Source organism: Boleophthalmus pectinirostris, unplaced genomic scaffold (genome assembly GCF_026225935.1).
Source record: "Boleophthalmus pectinirostris isolate CB_2022bp ecotype Guang Dong unplaced genomic scaffold, ASM2622593v1 HiC_scaffold_14, whole genome shotgun sequence".
In the NCBI taxonomy this organism is placed as follows: domain Eukaryota; kingdom Metazoa; phylum Chordata; class Actinopteri; order Gobiiformes; family Gobiidae; genus Boleophthalmus; species Boleophthalmus pectinirostris.
This window is the reverse complement of record NW_026571047.1, coordinates 14,708,770-14,731,409: the sequence shown is the minus strand read 5'-3', so window position 1 is coordinate 14,731,409 and position 22,640 is coordinate 14,708,770. Positions and strand designations below refer to the sequence as shown.

The 22,640-nt window shown below is 37.2% G+C and overlaps 1 protein-coding gene across 1 annotated transcript in view; it reads right to left on the bottom strand.

Moving 5' to 3' along the window:
* LOC110171006 (protocadherin-15-like) overlaps positions 1-22,640 on the bottom strand; it is a 290,940-nt gene that overhangs the window by 81,272 nt on the left and 187,028 nt on the right. The window contains exons 21-25 of the mRNA XM_055150550.1: positions 16,381-16,500; positions 15,046-15,231; positions 10,868-11,098; positions 9,424-9,540; positions 5,096-5,236 (exon numbers count right to left, since the gene is read on the bottom strand). Coding sequence (XP_055006525.1) covers positions 5,096-5,236; positions 9,424-9,540; positions 10,868-11,098; positions 15,046-15,231; positions 16,381-16,500 — 795 coding nt within the window. The remainder of the gene's footprint in view (positions 1-5,095; positions 5,237-9,423; positions 9,541-10,867; positions 11,099-15,045; positions 15,232-16,380; positions 16,501-22,640) is intronic.

Below are 22,640 nucleotides of genomic sequence, written 5' to 3'. Positions count from 1 at the left end.
GTTTTAGTCCTGATTTTAGACCTGATTTTAGGCCTGGTTTAGTTCTACTTTAGTCCTGGTTTTAGACCTGGTTGTGTCCTGGTTTAGTCCTGATTTTAGACCTGGTTTAGTTCTGGTTTAGTCCTGATTTAGTCCTGATTTTAGACCTGGTTTAGTTCTGGTTTAGTTCTGGTTTAGTCCTGGTTTAGTCCTGATTTTAGACCTGGTTTAGTTCTGGTTTAGTTCTGGTTTAGTTCTGGTTTAGTTCTGGTTTAGTCCTGGTTTAGTCCTGGTTTAGTCCTGGTATAGACCTGGTTTAGTCCTATAGTTTAGACCTGATTTAGCCCTGGTTTAGTCTTGGACTGGTTTAGTCCTGGTTTTAGTCCTGGTGTTAGTTCTGGTTTAGAGGCGGACAGGAGGAAGCGCGGTCTACATAGCGTACGCAAGAAACATGACATTTACATCGCTCTTATTGCGCGCGTTCTGTTTGGGTTTCCGGCAATGAGTGGAATTACCGAAATAAAAAAATAAATAAATGGGATGTAGCACAAAATGTGAAAACAGGAAAATACCGCCTTGTAATCCACTTATTTCAGCAAAGTAACTGTAATCCAATTATCATTGAAAACAGTAACTGTAACCAAATACAGTTATTCATAATTTGTACTCTGATTACGCAACGGAGGTACATGTAATCTGTTACTCCCCAACACTGATTCCAATAATTACCCAAGAAGAAGACCATTGATTGCAGAGAAATGTGTGAATATGCGTTATCTATCCCAGTGGTATCCTTATGTTTTTCTTACCTTTAAATGGGTTTAATTACGAGCCAGCTACTGCTACCTTTGTTTGTTAGAGCCATCATTCAATTAATCTAATCAGTAATTTAACTTATACTCACAGATTTAATATTTAATTTATTCTTAAAAACAATTATGAAAAACATGATTCCTAATTTTCTAAGTATTAAAGGCGCACTGTGTAACTTGTCTGGTAGAGGGTGAATGTTCCACAGTATGGCCATAAACTTGTGACTTTCCATGGAGACTTACAAGCCAAATTAACTAATAAATAACACTTGTAGTTGAATAAATGGGGACAGATTAGTTCAATACCATACTGTGGACAATTTACACCAAAGAATTATCATCTCCATGGAGGCAAACAGGCTGGGGACCCTCTCTAGATAAGTTACACAGTGTACCTTTAAATTATTTTAGTAATTTTACATTCCTTTTGTTTATAGCAGAAGAGGGTGAGTCTAAGAGGAAATATGGGTCAAATAATTAGGTCAAATGGGAAGACAGTCATGTGGATCAGATTTGACCACACACACATGCTTTTATGAATAATTATGAAAAAAAAATGACATTAAGTGAACAACAGACGACAAGTGCTTGTATATTAATGAATTTTGTGTGAGTCAAGAAGCAGGTACCCGTGTTGTGCTTGTAGTTTGTGCACATGAACCGGTGAAAAAGAAATGATGCGTGTTCTTCCTACTATGATGTGAGGCAGAAAATCGAGTTAAAGTAAAAGCATTTAGGAGTAATCTCAGAGTTGCAAACAGTTTGACAAGACAGCTTTGAATCGCGGGTGCAAATAAGGTAGGATTAATCCCCCGGGTGATGTAACTCCTTGAACGGCTAATTAGAGTCCAGTGAAAAGCGGGAATTAGCTTAGCCCAAAGACGCTTAAAAGGTGCCGTATTAACCACTAAGACACTACGGCTATGTCGTGTCAAAGAGAATTATGTTATATTGTATTAAATTATATTGTATTGCATTGTATTGTATTGTATAATAATAATAATATTCACACTTTTAAGCATTCATATACTCATGGTGTATTTTGCCCATAAATCAAACTTGGCTTCATTCATTTGAATCATTTCAGATCCATTTGCAACACACCTTATTTTATGCAGAAGTGTGCAGCCCCGATCTGAGGCTCTGAACTCGAAAAGACAAATCTTGACTCAAATCTAAAATCGTTTTCTTGGTTGGAAAAATTGGAGCCACTGGTTTACACTTTTACTGGTTTTATGGTTTCACTTAAATTCACCACTTTTCCTGTTAAGACTCACTATTTTCATCAATTTTGTTTAATCTTGAGTGCCATTTACGTGGTTTAGACTTTGCACTAATGCCAATTTTGAAAATAAAAAGGCGTGTCTCCATCTCAGGTATGAACAGTCACATGACACATTTATCAGGTCAGACTAAGACCAGAAAATGTTGAGTTCAGTTCAGAGACACAGAGGGAGAAGGATGCATCTGAACAACCATTGCAGCTCCAAAATTCAACAATAAAGTAACTCAAGGCTTCTACTTGAGCTGTGAAACCTGCTCTGGGCTTTGGTGATTGTAAAGAGGGCTTCTGTTATGGCAGCAGAGAAAGTGAAAGTAGATGTATGCAATTGTACTAGTAGGAATCAAACTGCTAAACATCTGGTTAGCAGACTGAGGCTATACTCACTGATCATCAAGTTGTGCATTATAAATATATATTTTTACACTTTTGATGTTGTGTGGTGATACAGGAAGTGCTCCATTGTGTTCAACTCCATACACATTCACATTTGCATAATTTCAGCCCTGGAATTGCCCATCTCTACTGAACAAAACATAAAAGGTAGTTAACTTGAAAACTGCCACTTCATGACATCACCAGGTGAGATTTGGTTGATGTTTACATACTAACAATAAAGGGTTACTTAAACAACTTCAGGAATGTTTTTTTGGGCGCGAGAACATTCTAACATGGCTTAAAGCTCACAAGAGTAAATTGTGCATGATATAGGACCTTTAAAGATGGTGCAAGAGTGCTCAAATCACTTCAAATACAACTTGAAGTGGGTAGATGAGACAAAGAAAAAACTATAACATCCTTAAAAGCTTTGAAAAGTCAATTTTGCATAATAGGCCTGCTTTAATATTTTCCTCCCACTACACCCTGCACCAGCGCCCAAACTTGAAGCCGGATACTTCAGATAAATGTTTAAATGTTGTTGTTTTTTTTTCTTGTAATGATGTCTCCATTGACTACAGTGCTGGTGCCAGTGTTTACAGAATCAATGTGATGGATTAGGAATAAAATTAAGGAGTGCTGCATGCTGTATTTAGCCAGTGCACTAAACTCCAAGTCAAAATTTATTGTCAATTCAAACTCTCTCGGGAGAACTTTTTCACTTAGCACATCAGATTGTTAAATGTTTCATAACAGTTGTAAGGAGTGTTTATTATAGCTAATAAATTATATTACAGAATTGGATCAAACAAATGCACTCAGTCCTAAGCATTGCGACAGTAGCTCAGTGGTAGTGTATTTGTCCTCTGATTCAAAGGTTGGAGGAATACTGTCATTGTGTCCTTGGGCAAGACTCTTCAACCACCTCGTACATAGTGTCTGCGTACATTGGTGTATGAATGTGTGTGTGAATGGGTGAATGATTCCTTTATGTAAATGTCTTGAAGGTAGAAAAATCTTATGTGACATTTATAAACATCCTATTCACAATTTTTCACTCTAAATCTAGCATGAGGTTGGCATTAAAGTAGCGTAAATTGTCCATATTGGGCCTGCTATTCATGCTGCTATTCAAGTTATGGCATTAGTCCTCCATGGTCATAGCAATTAAGCAATACAGATCTAAATACTACATCTTTTGAAAGGGAAAAGGTCCTCAAAGAGGGCCTGAACTCAGGAATTATTTGTCTGAAACCCAAGAATATACTGTATTATTTTGAATATATTATTACCATTTATATTTCACCATTTATGTGTGAGCTACTGTGTCCAAATAATTTCCTTTGTGGATCAATTAAGTTTGTCCAAGACTAACCCTTTTCACTGATGGAAATCGACATATTGGGTAAAAACATACTTCCTCACATGTCAAACCACAGTACCCCACTACGTGCACATTGGTCATATTAAATCAATAACAGGTTTGAATCCGGAGGGTCCACAGATGTATAAATAACTCACAGACACAGAAATGTTTTGATATATAGGTCATAAATTGTGCCAAAGCATGCTGGTTTAATGTGACAGAAAATCGAAGTAACAACTGTGGAACAAACCATCTGGCTGCTTGGTCAGGTTATAAGATTTCATTGCTTCATTGACAAGTAGACAACCTCTAACAGCAATCAAATTCAAGACAAATTTACGCTATAAACATTGTACAGTGTTATTAATACATTTTTGGTTATTGTCCCTGTAGGGACATTTATCATCAGCATTTGACCCATCATTCAATGCCACTTGTGTGACCGGTCAGGGGCAGTGGAACGGGTTGCCAGATTTTTACACAGCAACAAGCAACCCGAGCAAGGGAGCTAATTAAAACAAGTGCTAATGAGATGCGCATATTTTAATCACATATTTAATGTAACGAACATATTGAAAATGTTCACTATCATTACTGGGTGCAAAGGTCTTACATTATGCAAAATGGGCCCTTGTGAGCTGTAAGTAATTTCCTCAAAAACATACCTGGAGTTGTGTTTTGTTTCATTCACATATGGTAGAGTAATCCTTTATTATTTGTCTGCATCACCAAAGCTCAGTAGAGAGTTTTCTGAAGAGATTGGAAATTCCAGGGCTGAAATTATCTAAATGATTCTAGACAAGATGTATGGAGTTTAAAAACTCGGTGAAGCACTTCCTGTATTACCACATGACAGGACAAGATGGAACAGTGTATTTGAGAAGAACTCATTCTAAATACGCAGGATTTGTGTGGTGAAATGTGTGAATAAAAGAAAACACGTGTGATGAGAAAACATTATAACATAGATCTGAAAAGAGTGTAATGTGGACTCTTTACCATGAAACAGAACTGAAAACGTGCTTAAAGCCATGCTGTGAAAGTGCATCTCAGGAACAAGCCAAAAAAAAACACAAACCGCAAATGTTCAAATTTGTTAGCGACTTTCTAAAAATCAAAAAAGAAATCCCAAAGTCGTTATAAAGAAGCAAACTTGGCAACTCTGCAGTGGACTTGGTTTGGTCAGGACTTCATAGCTGGATCTTATTCTGCATGTTTTCAGTCATCTCAATGCAGAAAACAAAACTACAGATTGGTATATAATTTGTGAATACTTACACTGAATTTGAAGTTGGGTTCTTCATTTAAGTTCACTCTGGTCAGTACTTGTCCCTTGTTTTCATCCACCTCAAAAATACTGGCAGAGTATGGGTAAGCCTCATGGTCAACTCTGTAGCGAATAAACCCTGCTGGAGTCCCCTGGAAAAAAAAAAAAGATAAAATTAGTAACAACAATTTAATGACTAGTTAAATGTCAAGCAGGCTGCCCTTGTTGTGCTGAAGTGCATCCCCATTTGAAATAAAGTGGTTTCATTAAGTAATTTCACCTTAGGGATTAATTATCATGCACTACTAAATTTCAAATGCCAGAAAATACATACAATTACAGAAACAATTCAGTAACAATTATACAATATATAATCACTGTTTGCAAACAAAGAGACAAAAAAATGATGAACTCACAAATGAAACCTGTTTTTAGAGAGCAAAGGAAACACCATTTAGCAGGAAAAAGGTGAGCTTAATTTGCTTTTAGTATTTAATTATCATGCACTACCAAATTTCAAAATGCCACAGAACACATACTAAAATTGATAATTAAAAGTCTGACAATTGGTGACAATTATTTCATAAAATATCATTACTATATGCAAAAACTATTATACAAATCGAGAAAGAGGATTTTTTCTTTTTTTTTAGCTGAAAAAAGGTGCACTTAATTTGATATTATTCTTTAATTGCTCTAAACTTCATTCAGATCACGCAGGGCCACAGTGATTATAGGCAAAACGATTAGTGTGGTACTTTGCAGACAAACAGAAAAAGGAAAAGTCTAGAAACTAAACCCAAGGTGAATGAGAAGCTTTTGAATATGTTTTCCCAACTAGTTGTGCAATACATCATTTATAAAGGAAAAAGAAAATGTGCTACTTAAGTATTATATATTGTCTTTTTTTTTTTTTTTAAAGATAAACACTTAAGGTTAATTTTTAAGGTAGAATAAATAGTAACATTGCAATAAAATCCATTGTAGCACTAGCAGCAATAAAAGTAGTAAAAATAGTAATCGGGTAGATCTAACTTTGATTATATGTAGTAAGTAAGTAAGTAAGTAACTGTAAGCTGTTTCCTCTTTAAAGGTGCACTGTGAAACTTTTCTTGTGGAGGGTCTGCCATTTGCTAGTCTTCATGGAGAGCCAGGCTGGCACCACCTAGCGCCTCCACTCAATTTCATTTCTCTCCAGTAACTAGGTCAGGAATCAAAATACCATAGACGGTTCGCAAAACTCCGAAAGTGCAAGTTCGGGCACCAGCCAATCAGCGAAGAGTCATATATTCAGTGTTGTCAACTATTCCCGAGATCGAGGATTTAAAGCCAGAATAAAGAGAATGTTTGGTGACTTTCATCAAGGGAAAAGACGTTATTGCCCTTCTTCCTACGGGATTTGGGAAAAGCTTAATATACCAGTTAGCCCCGTTAGCGGTGCATTACGTACGTGACTACTAAATAGCAGCGATTGGTTAAATGATAAAAAGTACCCGCCTACTGTCGAGCAAACAAATTCTAACACTGCGAGGTCAGACGGTTTCTATGAAGTGAAACGAAGTAAAATCGGCTGATGAATGGCTATCGGTATGGCATTAAACATATCCACCTCGACCTAAAAACTTGCATTCTTACTGTAATGGGCTCGCCTCTCCACAGATCTGATACTAACTTGGCCCTGTAGTGTCACCTGCTGTCTCAGTAGAGATAAATAAGTGTAAATGTCATAATGTGGAACATTCCAGGCAGTATTGCCACAGAGAGAGCAGGTGACGGCCCTTCACCAGAAAAGTTAGAGTGACCTATGTTTAACCTGTACTCCAGTAACTATGAGTATTTTTACTTACAGTAACTACAGTATTCACTACACTTCTTCCCCTTATGTTGTTCTGATTTCTTTAGCGAAGTTTATTAGCATTTTTCTTCTTTGCGGTCTCCCAGCAGCACGTCTACAGTGAGCTCTTCATTCCTGTCAGACTCTTGATTAAGTAACTGCTTATAGTGAGTCAGCAAAAACTCCTGCTGTGACAAATTCCTTCAAAGATTTTCACTGCAGTGGTCTGAAGGGTACAAATGGCATTTACAAGAAATGAATATATCTATCCACCACTATTAAAGGTGCAGCGGAAGGCCATTTTGAGTTCTGGGAGTGCTTTTATGGCCCAGTGTAGTGCGTGTAATGTTTTCGGCGTGAGTGAACAGAACTGGCTAATGGGCGATTTTCAGGTTGAAGTCCGTCTGGTCCACGAAGAGTAGCATTAGCTGAAATACACCGTCCTTGAAGCTGTTTCACACAAAGATTAGTGTAAATACAATGTAAAAGTGCTGTAAAAGTCCGAGAGCCGCTTTGTCCACTAAATTTGTGCTGAAGAGAAAAATTATATGCAACTATTATGACCCTATGTGAGTAAAATCTGTACTGATTGAAAGAGCTCTTATTACACTATTTTCTGATTTATGGTACAATGTTGTTTCCTCATCACAAACATACCTGGAGTTGTGTTATGTTTCATTCACACATGTTTAACGCACAAACTCCGCATATTTAGGCTGCGTACTTCTCAAACAACATCAAAAGCCTTATGTTCCACCATGCAATGTCGTAGTAATACAAGAAGTGCTCAACTGTGCTTTTAGAATCCATACACCTTCATTTGGATAATTTCAGCCCTGGAATTGCCAATCTCTACTGAACAAAAGGTAAAAGGTAGCTGTTAACATGACATCACAAGGTGGAACAGAGCATTTTGAACTTTAGAGCTGTAGACAGATTGATAATAAAGATTTAGTGAAACGTGTAATGAAGCACAACAACACTGGGTATGTTTTTGATGAGGTAACAACATTCTTTTAAATGTACAGTTTTCAATGTACAGATGTTATAGTCTGATTCATCAGCTGGTTTTACTTTGTTTCACTTCGTACAAACCGTCTGACCTCGCAGTCTTAGATTTCATTCGCTCGACAGTAGGGTGGTACTTTTTATTATTTAACCAATTGCTGCTATTTGGTCGTGACGTATATAATGTGTGGCTAATGGGGCTAACTGGTATATTAAGCTTTTCCCATATCCTGTAGGAAGAAAGACAAAAACGTCTTTGCCCTTGATGAAATTCACTAAACATTCTCTTTATTCCGGCTTTAAATCCTCGATCTCGGGAATTGTTGACAACACTGAATATATGAGTCTTCACTGATTGGCTGGTGCCCAAACTTGCACTTCTGGGTTTTTTGCGAACCATCTAGAGTATTTTGGTTCCTTACCTAGTTGCTGGAGAGAAATGAAATTGAGCGAGTCACTAGATTGCGCCAGCCTGGCTACAGATGTTACCCAAGCCAAATGAATTACTATTACTACTTTGATTGTTGCTACTATATTATGGTAACACTTTATGACTGCAGTTTTAATCTGCATGAAATTCATACTCATAATTCATAATGAACTAATAATTTATTAAGAATTATTCAGGCTTAGTAATTATTTAATTAATACCCTAACTACTAATTCTAACCCTTTAATTAAGTAGTTACTAAGCCTGAATCATTCTTACTAAACTATAAGTTCATTGGGAATTAATTCTTTGTTCATGTATTATTAAGTATTAAAGACTTATACTTACTACAAGTAGTACCATTATTACTATTGCTATGTAGTTTTCAGTACAGTTTCAACTATCTGTAATCTGGTTTTAATGCAACTAGCTTCAACTGTAATTTTTTTTTATTCTCTGTAATGTCTGCAAAGATGTAATATTGGCTTTAATTATGAGGTGTTTTTTTTTTTTTTTTTTTTTTTAACATTTACTTCAACTTCAATACAGTGTCTGCTATTTACAATACACACAACTTTGATTATTATTAGTCTATCACTGCACCAAATTATTAGGATCAAAATATAATTAATCATGCCTACATAAGTTGCCTTTCGAACCAAAAAATCTCTAGTCAAGGCACGTTTAGCAGATACGTACTAATAGAGTGCTTTATTTGAAGATTTACTGATGATGTCCAGTGAGATGTTTTCGTTATGCTACTATATTTTACGAAATTAAGTGCAAAATGACTCAGCAAATTGAAAGTGGAATTGAGTTCAGACCCCGCTATGAGGATTTTATAACCTATTAAGTGTCTGGTTAACGACAGCAGACTTTATAATGGCTCACAATGGAACAATCTGAAGTGAACCAATTTATTACAATCGCGAAAAATTAGCGGACGAAAACTCAAAGGGCTAATATCAAATGCTATTGGAGTAGGCTCAGCTTGAGAGGGCCAAATACAATGTTGTTCAATCACACTATCCAGGAAAAGAGGATTTGATAGAGCAGTAACAGCCCACCACAGGGTCCGAATCGTTGGCCGTCACCGTGGTAACCAGGGTCCCCTTGAGGGCGTTGGGGGCCACCATGCCTCGGTACACCTCCTGACTGAAGACTGGGGAGAAGTCGTTCATGTCCTGAGGAAACAGAATAGAACACAGTATATTGGATTTTCTTCAGTTGATGTTAGAGACTACAATGTTATATATCAACACTATTGCATTTGTAAAAGGATGGGGGATCAGAATTTAATAGGGATTAATAAAAGTTGTGTTATTTGCAACATCAGATGAGATCACCCTTCATTTGTGTATTTCTTTTTTTCCCCCAATTGTAAAAAAAAAAAAAAAAAAAAAAAATATATATATATATATATATATATACACACACATACATATACATATATACATATATACACACACACACACACCCCACACCTTTTGGTATTGTCATGTTAATACTAGGGATGTAACAATATCCAAATCTCTTGGTACATTTTTTTTCACAATATGCATCTCATAGCACAATATTTATTGTGATATTTTGTGGAGGCTAACAAAATAGTAATTAAGCTACTTTTTTTGGTTCTGTCACAATCTAAAGAATTGAGATCTAAAAGTGTTTAATAACAGTTATTTGTAGTCTGCACTGAAACAGAGCAAAAGATCGTGGTTTCCTTGTGTAGTTCCCTTGGTTTTTTCTATTGTTGCACCACAAAACAATAAATATTAAGCAGAGCCTTGTAATTTGATATACTTGTGATGGCCAAAGACATTATTGTGAAACTTTTGATGATAAGATATCACACTGTTTTGGCTATTGTTACATCCCTAGTTAATACACCATATGTAATGTTTATATATACAGTATATATAAACATTACATATTACAGGCACATTACAATACATGTGAAATACACAGATTTCATTCATTTCTTAAAAATACTGTCATATTAGATTGATGAGCAGCCCAATGTATTTATGAATGTATTTATTTGTTGTAGTATAAAGAGTTACAGTACTTCATTTGACTTCTCTGGATCAAATATATTGGAAAGTCACTTCTAGCATTCAAAAACATCTAGAAAGTGGACTGATAAGTAATGGTAATAGAAATTTGAATAACAGTGGAAATATTGCAGGGGTAGTCTTATAAAACACCAGGGGCTCTTAATCATGCATTACTCATTCGTTTCTGTAGCCACAGCTGCCCTGGGATAGACTGACGTAAGTGAGACTGCCAATCTGCACAATGACTCACTCACAGACCACAGTCATACACAGACCAGATGGGTAAAATAAAATATAAAAATCAGCAATGGTCAGATCAGGGAATTAACTCCCAACTTTTGGAAACAGGGAAACACACTACACCACTAAGCTACTGCCGCACCAAGTGAATAAAAACAGGACATAATCTATGAACAAATATTAACCCAGAGTGACTGCACATCCTCTCACTCACCATGATAGTGACAGTGACCGAGGCCAGTCCAGGAGGCATGGTCCCGTTGGAGTCTAGAGCCTCCACTATGAAGGAATACGTGGACACGGACAGTTCCTCATAGTCCAGCACTCGAAGCACACTCAACTCTCCAGTGTGAGGGTCCACTCTGAAGAGCTGCTCCACCCCTCGGTCTGACCCCTCCGCTCGGATCCGATATGTCAGGTTAGAGTACAAGTCTGCATCTATCGCCTAGGATTACAAGGAGACAAGCAGTTCCATTAGTATTATATTTGAAAACATGTTTTATCTCTTTTATCCAAATCACACCTATAACACATATTATTCTGTCCAAAAAGAAAATTGCACATAAGTATTGAATATGTTTCACAACTCAACCCAGCAGCAGTTCTGACAGGATACTGTAAGTTGCTGCCTTATACCTGTCTCAAGGAAGGTAGTTACACTGAAACTAACGCACCTTAGTTGTTTACAATGAGAAGAGTCTGTTATTAACCACGATATGTGGAAGTGACCAGTATCCTGTCAAGAACTGAAGAAGCTACTTAAGTGGTCAAACGCATTTACTTCTAAAAAACTTTTGTCATATTCGCTAAATTCAGTTTTCTTTTGTAGTGAACCTACCTGGATTTCACATTATATTCAGAGAAAAATATGTTACCATTACATTTATTTTGAAACCTTTGCAGTAAAAAATATATCCTCAAATATGGATAAATGTCTATAAAATTTTTCTCCAAATATTATAATACCATGATAATTGTTTTATTAGCATTGACCATCTGTTTCTTTGCCAACATTTAGACTGTTTAGAGCAGGGGTGCTCAATACGTCGATTGCGATCTACCAGTTGATCGCGAAGGTCGTGTGGGTAGATCGCCGTGTCTCGTCTCGGACTCGCGTTTGGACTCGTTCTTGTCTCTCACTCAAGGTGTGACACTCAACAAGTGCGATCATATTTCATTACGGCTGCTGCTGTTGGCAATAAACTTGTAGCGGGGTGCAGGAGCGTGTGGGGCGTCTCAGTGCAGCCTGTGCACTCATTTGAAACCCGCGGAGACTCTACGGCACATCACAAATACACACGCTCCCTATGCACGGCTCGTCTGCAACAGCGTGTGCCCTCGTGTACCAGCGTGCATCACAGGGCAGGTTCAACTTCCTAAACATCCTACCTGTCCATCTGCCTCACGTCAGCACGCCGCCCCTCGCCTTTTCACGCTCTCGCTCCTTCCTCCATACAGCGAAACACAAGCCCCTTCCTCAGTGCGCGCTGATTAGAAGAGCAAGACGAAACGTGAAGCAAAAACGAGTCTAAATTCGTGTTACAGTGTTGGCACAAAGCAGGTCTACAGCATAGAGCAGATCTACAGAACAGACCTACTGCCACATTTGGCTGAAGTTTGCCTAACAAAAGTGCACAAATGCATCTGTGTTTGTCACGAATGTGCGTTTGGTTTGGTAAACGTGCAGAGGCTGGTAAATATCACTGCAAAACCAGAAAAGAATGCAACTCCAGTTTGGAACTTTAAAAAACAGGTTTAAAAATCTTACTTCACTTTTTTCACAGTTTTGTGTAAAGTGCCAGAGGAAGTTCTCTTAAGTGCCAGAGGAAGTTCTCTTAAAGAAGGGCTTCTCAAACTGTGGGTGAGGGTCCAAAAAAGGGGCACAGAGTGTTTCATTGCAGTTTGCTTGGCTTTGTATTAGGTAGATCATTTATGACTTGGTCATTTTGTAAGTAGCTCGAATGCTGAAAAAGTGTGAGCACCCCTGGTTTAGAGCAAGGGCCTCCAACCTTTTTCCTCCTGTGAGCTACCTTTACAAAACAAAAATGCCAGAGAGCTACTCATTTTAACGGCCGCAAGAAATTGAAACAATTATAAGAAAGAGGGCAAGCCTTTGGGTACAGTTAGATGCTTATAAAACATAAACCGTTGTCCATTTATTAGTGCACAAAGTTGGCCTTCAAAATGATACATTTACAATGGTAATAGGCTTGTACTCAACCAAATTTTTGTTATTCAGCACAATGGTTTAATTCCAAACTCCTTTGGCGAGCTATTTGGAAGGGGGTAGAGAGCTACAGGTAGCTCCCAAGCTACAGGTTTGAGACCCCTGGTTTAGTGCATCAACTATTGGCTTTAAATCTGCAACAAAGGTCGATACTTTGTTTTGGTGGATATTCTGCCTAAAAAATACACACAAAGCTTTATTTTAACACTAGTGCAAAGAGATAAGGGCTAAAAACATGACTACACTGCTCTGTTGAAGGTTTGTGGTAAAAAGGGATGTGGGTGAGCCTGTAGCAAATTTAAATGACAAAATTTGGGGAAAACAATCACAATCTGCTCAACATATAGGCTCAGAAATATCGTCAAAGCTGATCAGCCATTGGTTTCTCTGAATTCTAAACAATCAGTATCTGCATCAGCCATGAAAAAAAACCCAAAACATATTGGTCGATCTCTAATCAAAACAATTAGTACTTCAAATACTTTATCACTTTCATGTTCTTTGTAAAACTGCCAGATTTTCACTTCAACAGGACTCATATCATTTGAAATCAGCGCAGTTCTATTTCAGTACATTTTTGGCCCCTCTGTCCTTCTCTGGCAAAAAGAGCCAAAGAGAGAGAGATTAACAGCAGCACATTTTTCATGGTAAAGTGAATATTTTATGTTTTTGCCAGTAGCTGAAGTGGTAGTAGTACAGTATTGGGGAATTTTCATTATGTCCTTGGTGAATTGGCTTGTAGTACTGGTCTTTTACAGTCCACCTGGTGTGCTCTGTTGAGTGTAACAATCGCACATTTCAAAGTGGGGAAAACTATTGTAGTCTTTGTAACTCAATTGGTCCCGTCACGCTCCAACTTTCCGGGCCTTGATACTTTTCAAACTCTGACTGGAATGCTAAAAGTCAGGCCAATTAACAGTGCACTGACATGAGGCACTGGCTTACATGAATTCATGAGCGGAGCTGCGTAGCTTTAGCTTAAATTAACAGCAGTAATTAAGTCCTACAGGCAAACTGAAGCGGAGTCTGGGCAACGAGAGGATGTGAAAGCATGTGTTTTTTTTTGTCTGAAATAACTTCAAACTTCGTTGATGTTAATTAAGCTATGCGGTTAGTTTTACAAGGAAAGTTGTAGACTGTGACCCCTTCTTGCATCTGTTCAGCAGTTGAACAGATACTACTCAAGTTACATTACATAAAACAATATTTTCACTCTCATTGTTGCCATCTTTCATGCCACTGCTACAAAACTAAAAGCCTCAACCTGTCCATCTCCTCCTTCTCGTCACCACCAACACTTGACACTTTCCCTTTATACAAGTCTTTTTGTCTAAGCACATCTTGTCTTTCCTAGCTTTGAAAGGTGCACTATGTAACTTCTAAGGTGGAGGGTCCTCTACTTGCTTGTCTCCATGAAAATGTTATTTCTTTGCTTGGAATATTCCACTTTAGGGCATTAAAGCATAACGGCATTGTATTTATTCAATTGCAAGTGTTTATAGCTCAAAAACACCTTAAAACATGAATTCCTAGCATGTGCAGGCTTGCTTTTCCATAGCTCTGACCATCAACCTGTCTCCATTGTGATTACCAAATTTATTTCCATATTGTGAACTAATCAAGGCAAAACAGTAATATCTCCATGGAGACAAGCAGCTGGTGGACCCTCCACCAAAAAAGTTACACAGTGCACCTTTAAGTCTCTCCTTATGTTATAAATATTAATATTTTTTGTCAATTTTGTAGAACATTCCAAGCAAAACAATAACATCTCTGCAGAGAACAGCAAGTGGCAGAAAAGTTGCATTATGCACCTTTAGACATTGCTATGATCAAAGGTACAATGGTACGTCCGTATTCTATCTTCAAAAGGCACATCTGTATTTTATTACATTTTATCTCTTTATAAATAATATACAATATGCAATATATGAAAATCTTATTGCTGACATTTGATAGTACATAACCAAGCCTGTATTCACAATGTATGTTATTCCTCCCAGAAAATACAGTCTTCAAATGTTTCCTCTCAAGGGATTTGCTCCTGACTCGTTGGAATTCACCAAATGGCCATAAAAAAATCTCACCCTGAAGCGCTCTCATAAACACATTCATGCATAATGCAGAGTATAGTAGGATGCCTTGGGGGCGCTGCATTCACTCACCTTCAGCTCCAGGATGACGGTGTCTTTGGGACTGTTCTCGGGCAGCTCCACACGGTACTGCTGCTGGGTGAAAACTGGGCTGTTGTCATCCACGTCCAGCACCTTGATGAAGAGGGTCAGTCTGGATCTACGGGGGTCCACCGCACTGTCCGATGCCTCCACGATCAGGAAGTAGTGTCCTCTCTCCTAAAAGATTGCACAAGGGAGTTTTGGAGGTTTACTACAGTCGAAAAACAGCTAAGTGAGGTGTGCAAAAGTGATAGCTGAGCATAGTTTTAATAGTGTGAAATGTTTCAGTAATGGGCCAAGGACACAGTGATTAAGTTGTGCGTTCACTTAAGATTCATGTGTTTTGAGATATTTTAGAAGAATTTCTGTCAGAAAATGTTGTGTTTTTTTGGTCCTTAAAGGTGCACTGTACATCTCATATCAACAAAACATTAACATTTTCTTGGAGACAAACTTGTGGCAGACCCTTCACCAGAAAACTTATATTAGATGATATTCCAATATTCAAAGCAGCTTCAGTTTTGGTCTGATACAGATACTCACACTTTATTTTCCTTGTGGATGTTATTTAAAGGTACACTGTACATGTAAATGTAACTTTCCTGTCTGGCAGTGCGCCACCTGTGTGTCTACATGGCTATGTTATTGATTTGCCTTGAAAGTTCCACAACATGGCATTAAATTTAAAATCACGGGTGTTTTTAATTCTCAAAAATACCTTGAACATATGGTTCTTACAGTGACTGGGTTACCTCTTTATAGATTTTGGCCTCTAATGTGGCCTTTTCTCCTTAGATAATTTAAATGCCATATTCTGAAACATTCGAGGCAAAACAAACACATCTCCATGGAGACAAGCAGGAGGTAACTGCCAGACAGAAAAGTTGCATAGTGTACCTTTAAATATAACATTCACAGGAAAAATAAAGTGTGAGTATCTACCAACACTGAAGCATCTCTGAATAGTGGAATATTATCTAAATTATTATGTAACTTCTCTGGTTGATGGTCCACCACCAGCTTGCCTCCATGGAAATATTAATGCTTTGACTAGACTAGAGAATGTTCCTTAGTATGGTAGTAAACATATTTATCTCAATTTATTTCACAAGGTGACACCACCAGGCCAAGCTGCATGCAGGTCAGATCTGTCAAGAGGCGATATTGTAGAACATTCTAAACAAAGCAATAACACTGACACAGACAGGCCAGCAGAAAAGTTAGTGTGCCTTTAAGAAAACAGGTGCCTCGGTTCAGAGCCACTCTTGAAATCCATCCACCATACATGATGCTGTTGTCTTGTCATGTAATTGATAAGCCCATTACCTCTCTGTCCAGTGGCGCTGCCGTGGAGATGGCTCCCGTGGCGTTGATGGAAAACAGTCTCTGGTGGTTGACGAGGCGATAATGGACCTGACCGCTCTCACCCAAGTCCGGGTCTGTGGCCTGGAGACAACAACAAGAGTAACAAATAAACAAAGACGGAGGCGCTGTCCAATCAGAGAGGAGACATTGATTATAACCCATTACAGCGCCACCCCAGAGGCCTTCTCTATACTGATTAAAAGAGTGTGAGGTGGGAGTGGGGAAGTAGACATGTTGTAAAAATCAGCTTTATGTCTGGCAAAAGTTTACACCTCCTAACTGTAAAATCAAAAGTTGCAGTAATAATGTATTGATAGGGGTATCCAACATGGTTTATTTCCATAGCAAAGCAGTTTCCCCAAGTACGGCGCTGTGAAATGCATAAATAGCCAAATTGGCTCTTGTAAAATAAGACCAATAAAACCACAGTAAAATCTTAAGACCAAATAAAAGTAATAAGAATATAAAACACAGTCAAACACACAGGCTTTTTATTGTTTTATTTATTTGTAATATGATTAGATTTGAGCTGCACAGGGTGAGATCTGAAACTTCTTTGCTACTTATTTATTGTAGTTCATGCTTTAACAACAGTTCTTTTTGTGTCATTGTATGCAAGTATGTTATATTATTTTATGTAATAATAACACACTTCAAATTTCACATTTTGACAGACCATTATACTTATAAAGGTCCTATATTAAGAAAAAATAACTCTTGTCATATTTAAGCCATGTTATAACACTGTTACCTAATCAAAAACATAATAATATTAGTCTATCTACATCTTCAAAACTCAGAATGTTCTGTTCCACCTTGTGATGTCATGAAGCGGTAGTTTTCAAATTAACAGCTACCATTTAACTTATGCTCAGTAGAGATTGGAAATTGCAAGGGAGACATTATCCAAGCTCTTTAACAGTTTAACCCTCTTTACATGATGCTGGTGTTTTTATTTCACTGTTTTGTCCATAAATAAATTCCTATTACTAATATGGAACTTGGCTCCAAATAACTGCTAGCCTCGTGAGCTTCATTTGACTGGAGACGAACTCTAAGGGTGATGTCACACTCCCTTAGTCCACTTCTTTACACTCTTTGGTACAGGCTTAAAATTGTAATACTTGTATATAGAGTGGTGTATCAAGGAAAAGTAGATTTCAAAATACCACTTATTACAATAGTTTTCCAGTCAGTAAACAAAGCCCTGAATTCCACTACATTAAAGGTATTCTGTAGGCAGTTATTTATCTCACCTTTGGCCCTGCTCTGAGTGTTACAGCAGCTGCATGCCCGATGTGGAGTGACAGTGTGTTTACAGTTTGACAGAGCTCCACTCTGCTCTTTGTTTGTTGCTCTGGCCCTGTCCTCAGACTGATACCAGGTCTAACGTGTTGACAAAATGACAAGCCCAAACCTTGGACTCTTGCCTCCTCTTAAGTGCATGTGTTGTGGTGTCAGCAGCTTTACCGGAGTCACTCAAGGTTTCTACATGTTATAATGCCAGGGCTCAAATGTTATGTATAATGTGATTGGACACATGGACTGAACATATTTACTATTGCCATCAATAATACTGTGATTGTATAGGAAAACATAATATATCTAATATATATATTAATAATAATATATGGGGATGGAGGTGTTTTAAAAAAGATACAATGTACTTTAGTCGACTATATTCTATTAATATTAATATTGTTATGGATGTTGTTAATAATTTTTAGGACAGTTTAAATCACAATATTGATCTAAAAAACTTAAAACAAGTCTGCTGAATTCCGCGTCAGAGAACTGTAACGTCCAATGGGAGCTGACATATCCATAAACGTCATCACAACAAAGACCGTAGCTGTCAGCACCTCGTAGTGATAGCTGCACATCATCTGGCAAGTAGTGGATTGTCTGTGCAGCGCAGCTGAATCCTACTGTCGGTGTCGCACAGATTTAAGAAAATAAAATTGGATAACAAAGTAAGTACAGAGCAGTAGTTGTATACCGGTGAAAATGGGGGTTGATAGGAGCAATGAATCTTGATTATAGGAGTATACAGTTTACTCAGACATTAATGTATCAAGTCAATTTTGAGTGGATAAGATAGATCTGCTTTAAATAATTTATTTTGAACAAAAGTAATAAATGAGTGACTGTATAATTGGTAACACAAATAACTACACCTTCGTCATGCTATATTATAGCTAATGAAAACTAATACATAATAATAATAATAACAAATAGTGAAAAATAAGGCTTTAATAAGGATAGACACTTTGTAGCAAGCTGTACAGTGGCTAGTAGGTGACTAAGAATATTCTTAAAAGACTACAAACCTTGAAAAATAAAACTGAAAAACTGAAAGTATTCAAGGCATTGTACAGCAAATTTGTTTACAGACTACAATATAAAATTATTCAATGTGCAGGGACTAGAATATATCAGTAAATAAAAGTCAAGATTCTGGGTGGGTGCCCAAATCCAAGTGTTTTGAAAGAGAACACCGTCTCCTTGTGTCCAAGGTCAAAGAATTGTCCAAAATGTTTTTGTGGCTTCACATTTCAATTATTTCAAGGCTATATTTTTGCTGTTAGAAAAGTTGCATAATGTTATTTGAATATGTTTTGCTTGCACTGATCCTGCTGGTTGGCTGGCCACGTTATTTTGTTGTTTTCTGGGACACTGCATTGGCCAGAATACAAAACTCCTATTTACACCAAGAGCACATTTGCAAAAAGCCCATTTTATGTAAATGCTGTCTTTCAATAAGTCACTGACAGCTAAACAGTGGCTTAAAAGTGACTGAAGAGAACATGTCTTAATATTTAATTCTCATTAGTCATTGGCGATGGCATTATGGATCATTAAAGACTCATCTAATTTTGACATTATAACTATGACAATTAAACATAATTTTCATCTATCTGCCTTCAAAAGCACGAATGGGCTCTTTCGATTTGTATTCTTCAAAGCACTGCATTCTGGGAGTTGTATAAATTAAATAGCGTGCGTCTAGCTTTTGGACTGATTATGTGGAGTTGTTTGGAGTAATGGACTGATTCGCAGACATGGTTTATTCTGAAGACGGGCCTGGTTCACACTGTTCACATTCTCAATAACTCAATAGTACAACAGTGCTGTGGTGAAACACACAAGCGCTGACATTCACTGACATTTCATGGATGGAAAACAACACCACATGACGCCCAGCCACACCAGTAATCACCCACAAGTCTGTTCACCCAAAATACAGCTAAACTACACACTTTTGGACTCTGGGAGATAATGACAAAAGGACAGTAATAAAAATAAGCATATTCAAGGTTGTAAATAGAAGGAGTTGGTAGTAAAGGTGGATAGTATTATTAACAGTGTGGTTATTCCAATGTACAATATTCAAACAATATTATGGCAGTCCAGCAGAAATGTCCTATATCTTGCATGTTCCCTTTTAAGTACTTTTTGTTTTACACTTAAATACTTGATCAGTGGTGGAATGTAACAAAGTAAAAGCAGTACTGAACTTAAGTATACATTTTAGTTATCTCTACTTTAGTTACATACATTTTGGTGGATACTTTTTACTCTGACTTCATTACATTTGAGAGCAGGTATCTGTACTTTCTACTAGGGATGGGCATTCGATTAAATTTTCTTAATCGATCGTCAGGAGAATTAACAATTGATTATCGATTAATCATTAACGTTTCTATATAAAAATTACCATCATTATTATTACTATCTGCACTACTAATCTGCATAAATAAATTCAACTTTACAACATATAAACCATAACCACTCTAGAGCGACATAAGCCCGTTTGAGGTTATAATGTGTTTATTGCAGCTTTGCGCAACTCTCACAGAAACGAAACTTAAAACCGCATGGCTAATTAGCATAAACTAAGCAAAGGAAAAAAAAACAGAAGGAAAAAAAAACAGCTCTTGTGTGCTGATGCGACACAACTCAGTGGAATACAGGTAAGTGTGACCATATTTGCGTTTGTCAAAACCAGGACACCGTACGGGGGGTGGGAGGTTGGGACTCGTCATCGACATTGCGCTACTGTCACCTGGCAAAACTTTTTCCCACTGGACACCGACACATATGTGCTGTTTTGTACACTGCACATGGCCTCACACTTGTCCTGACCGGAACGGAAAGCGTGGAATTTCTTGTACAAGTCCTCGTTAAATACGCATTTGCGCTTCGGCACATTGCAAACTGTTTGTGTCTCACTCCTTCTGAGTGAAGAGAGCTACATGTACGGACCCGTTTGTCCCTGGACATGGACGTTTGGTCACTCTACGCTACGCACAGCAACCTACATTCGGTTTGTCGATTAAAATGAACGTAATCGATGAAATTCTTAATGATCAATTATCGATTAATCGACTAATCATGCCCATCCCTACTTTCTACTCCACTACATTTTTTATTGAAAAGTAAAAGTATTTTTATTAGAAATTGAGACCTGCTGAAAAGTCTGAGGGGTTTATTTTTAACATGTTCATAGTTGGAGCAAACAAAAATGGACATATAAAAACAGCTAGGAAAAAAGTATGGTAATGTAAACAGCAACAACAATTCCTCTATCACTGCAGTTTTGAAAATACATCAATACAAAACAAATCTTTGAAAACATTTCCTGCCTATTTTGTTGCTTTGAAAACTACCACTTTTGCACATTATTGTCCATGTCTAAACACAGGGACATCTACCAAGAACTGCTAAAGCAAAGATAAAGCACTTTAATTTTTTTTTTTTTTTTTTCAATGAATTTCAATATAAACTGAAATAAAAAATAATGCTTTTCAAACCAGTGAAGGTGAACACAACTTTCTACTTAAAGAGTACTGTTTTACCACATGAGTGTTTTCAGTTTAAGAGAAAAGCTCTGAATAAATAGGAAACAAAACACAATTCTAGGTATTCCAGGTTTGTAATGAGGAAACAACATTATAACAAGATCAGAAAATAGCGTAATATGGGACCTTTAACTAAACCATCACAATTACAAACTCCAAACTTCTGTGCTTTGACACTAACCAAGCATTCCCTCACAGAGTCCTACCATACGGTGAAGCATGTTCGCTACCCTCCTCACTCATTAGAAGTTGCTGTAATTTGCGTTCGTACCAACATCTGTGTGAGACGTGCACTGATCGTTTCCATGCAACAGCACACAGTGAGATTCAAATATGAGCCGGTCTGTTCTGATGTACTCAAATCACCTCTTTTAGTTATCAGTGGTTCAGCAGTGGGCCCAAAACATTAGAGGACATCTTGACATAGGTGCATTCGGGGCTTGCTTTTTTTTTTTTTTTTAAATAAGATTATGTTTTTTTTTTTTTTTTCCAAGGGTCAGTTTTAGGAATTGTCCTTAAAAATGAAAAAGCTTTTAAAAAAGTTTCATTAGTGCCACACAAAAAGTAGCCCAGCTTTGAACTTGAACCAAACCACATGCTTTTAGTAGGGCTGGTTGTGGACCCCTTTCTTAAAAAGGCTGAAAAATATATTATTGAGGATTTGAAACGACTGGGCCTAGAGTTGACAAAATTCCTTCAATTGCACTGGCCTTGTCAGTTTTAGGTCTTCTGTCAGAATTGTCCACATACAGCATGTTTATTATTGAGAATTAGTGTAACAGAATACCGAAAACATTACTCTGAATACAAAATGTGAGCACCATAACAGTATTCAGAATGCAGTTACTTTCCTTAATTAAGAGGAATACATGAATATGTACTTCCATCGTGCAGTTTTGGCTTTGAACTGCACGCAATAAAGAGAAAAAAAAGAAAACATACATCTTGCAACGAGTGTTATTTTTCAGCTCTAATTAGACATAAATTGATGCATAACAAAAACATTTATATATTACATGTGTTATTTTCTCACTGTAATATCATGAAACTCAATGCAAAAATATTCTAAGTATTCAGAATAGAGTACTCTGACTGGAATACATTACAAAATACATTTTAAAATTGGACATTCAGTATTCTGTAACTAAACACATTTTACATGTATTGCTCCCAACACTAATTATTGGCAATGAACTGGCTAAATTAAACCATGAAGTGAAAAATAAACAACTGCTAAAACTATATTTGGAAGATAAACACCTTGTTCATAATTCGTGGCTTGTTTAAGGTCAAATACAATTTTTTGGCCACATTTTTGGATTTCGTACAGTCTGGTGTTTATTAACAATATTAATAAAA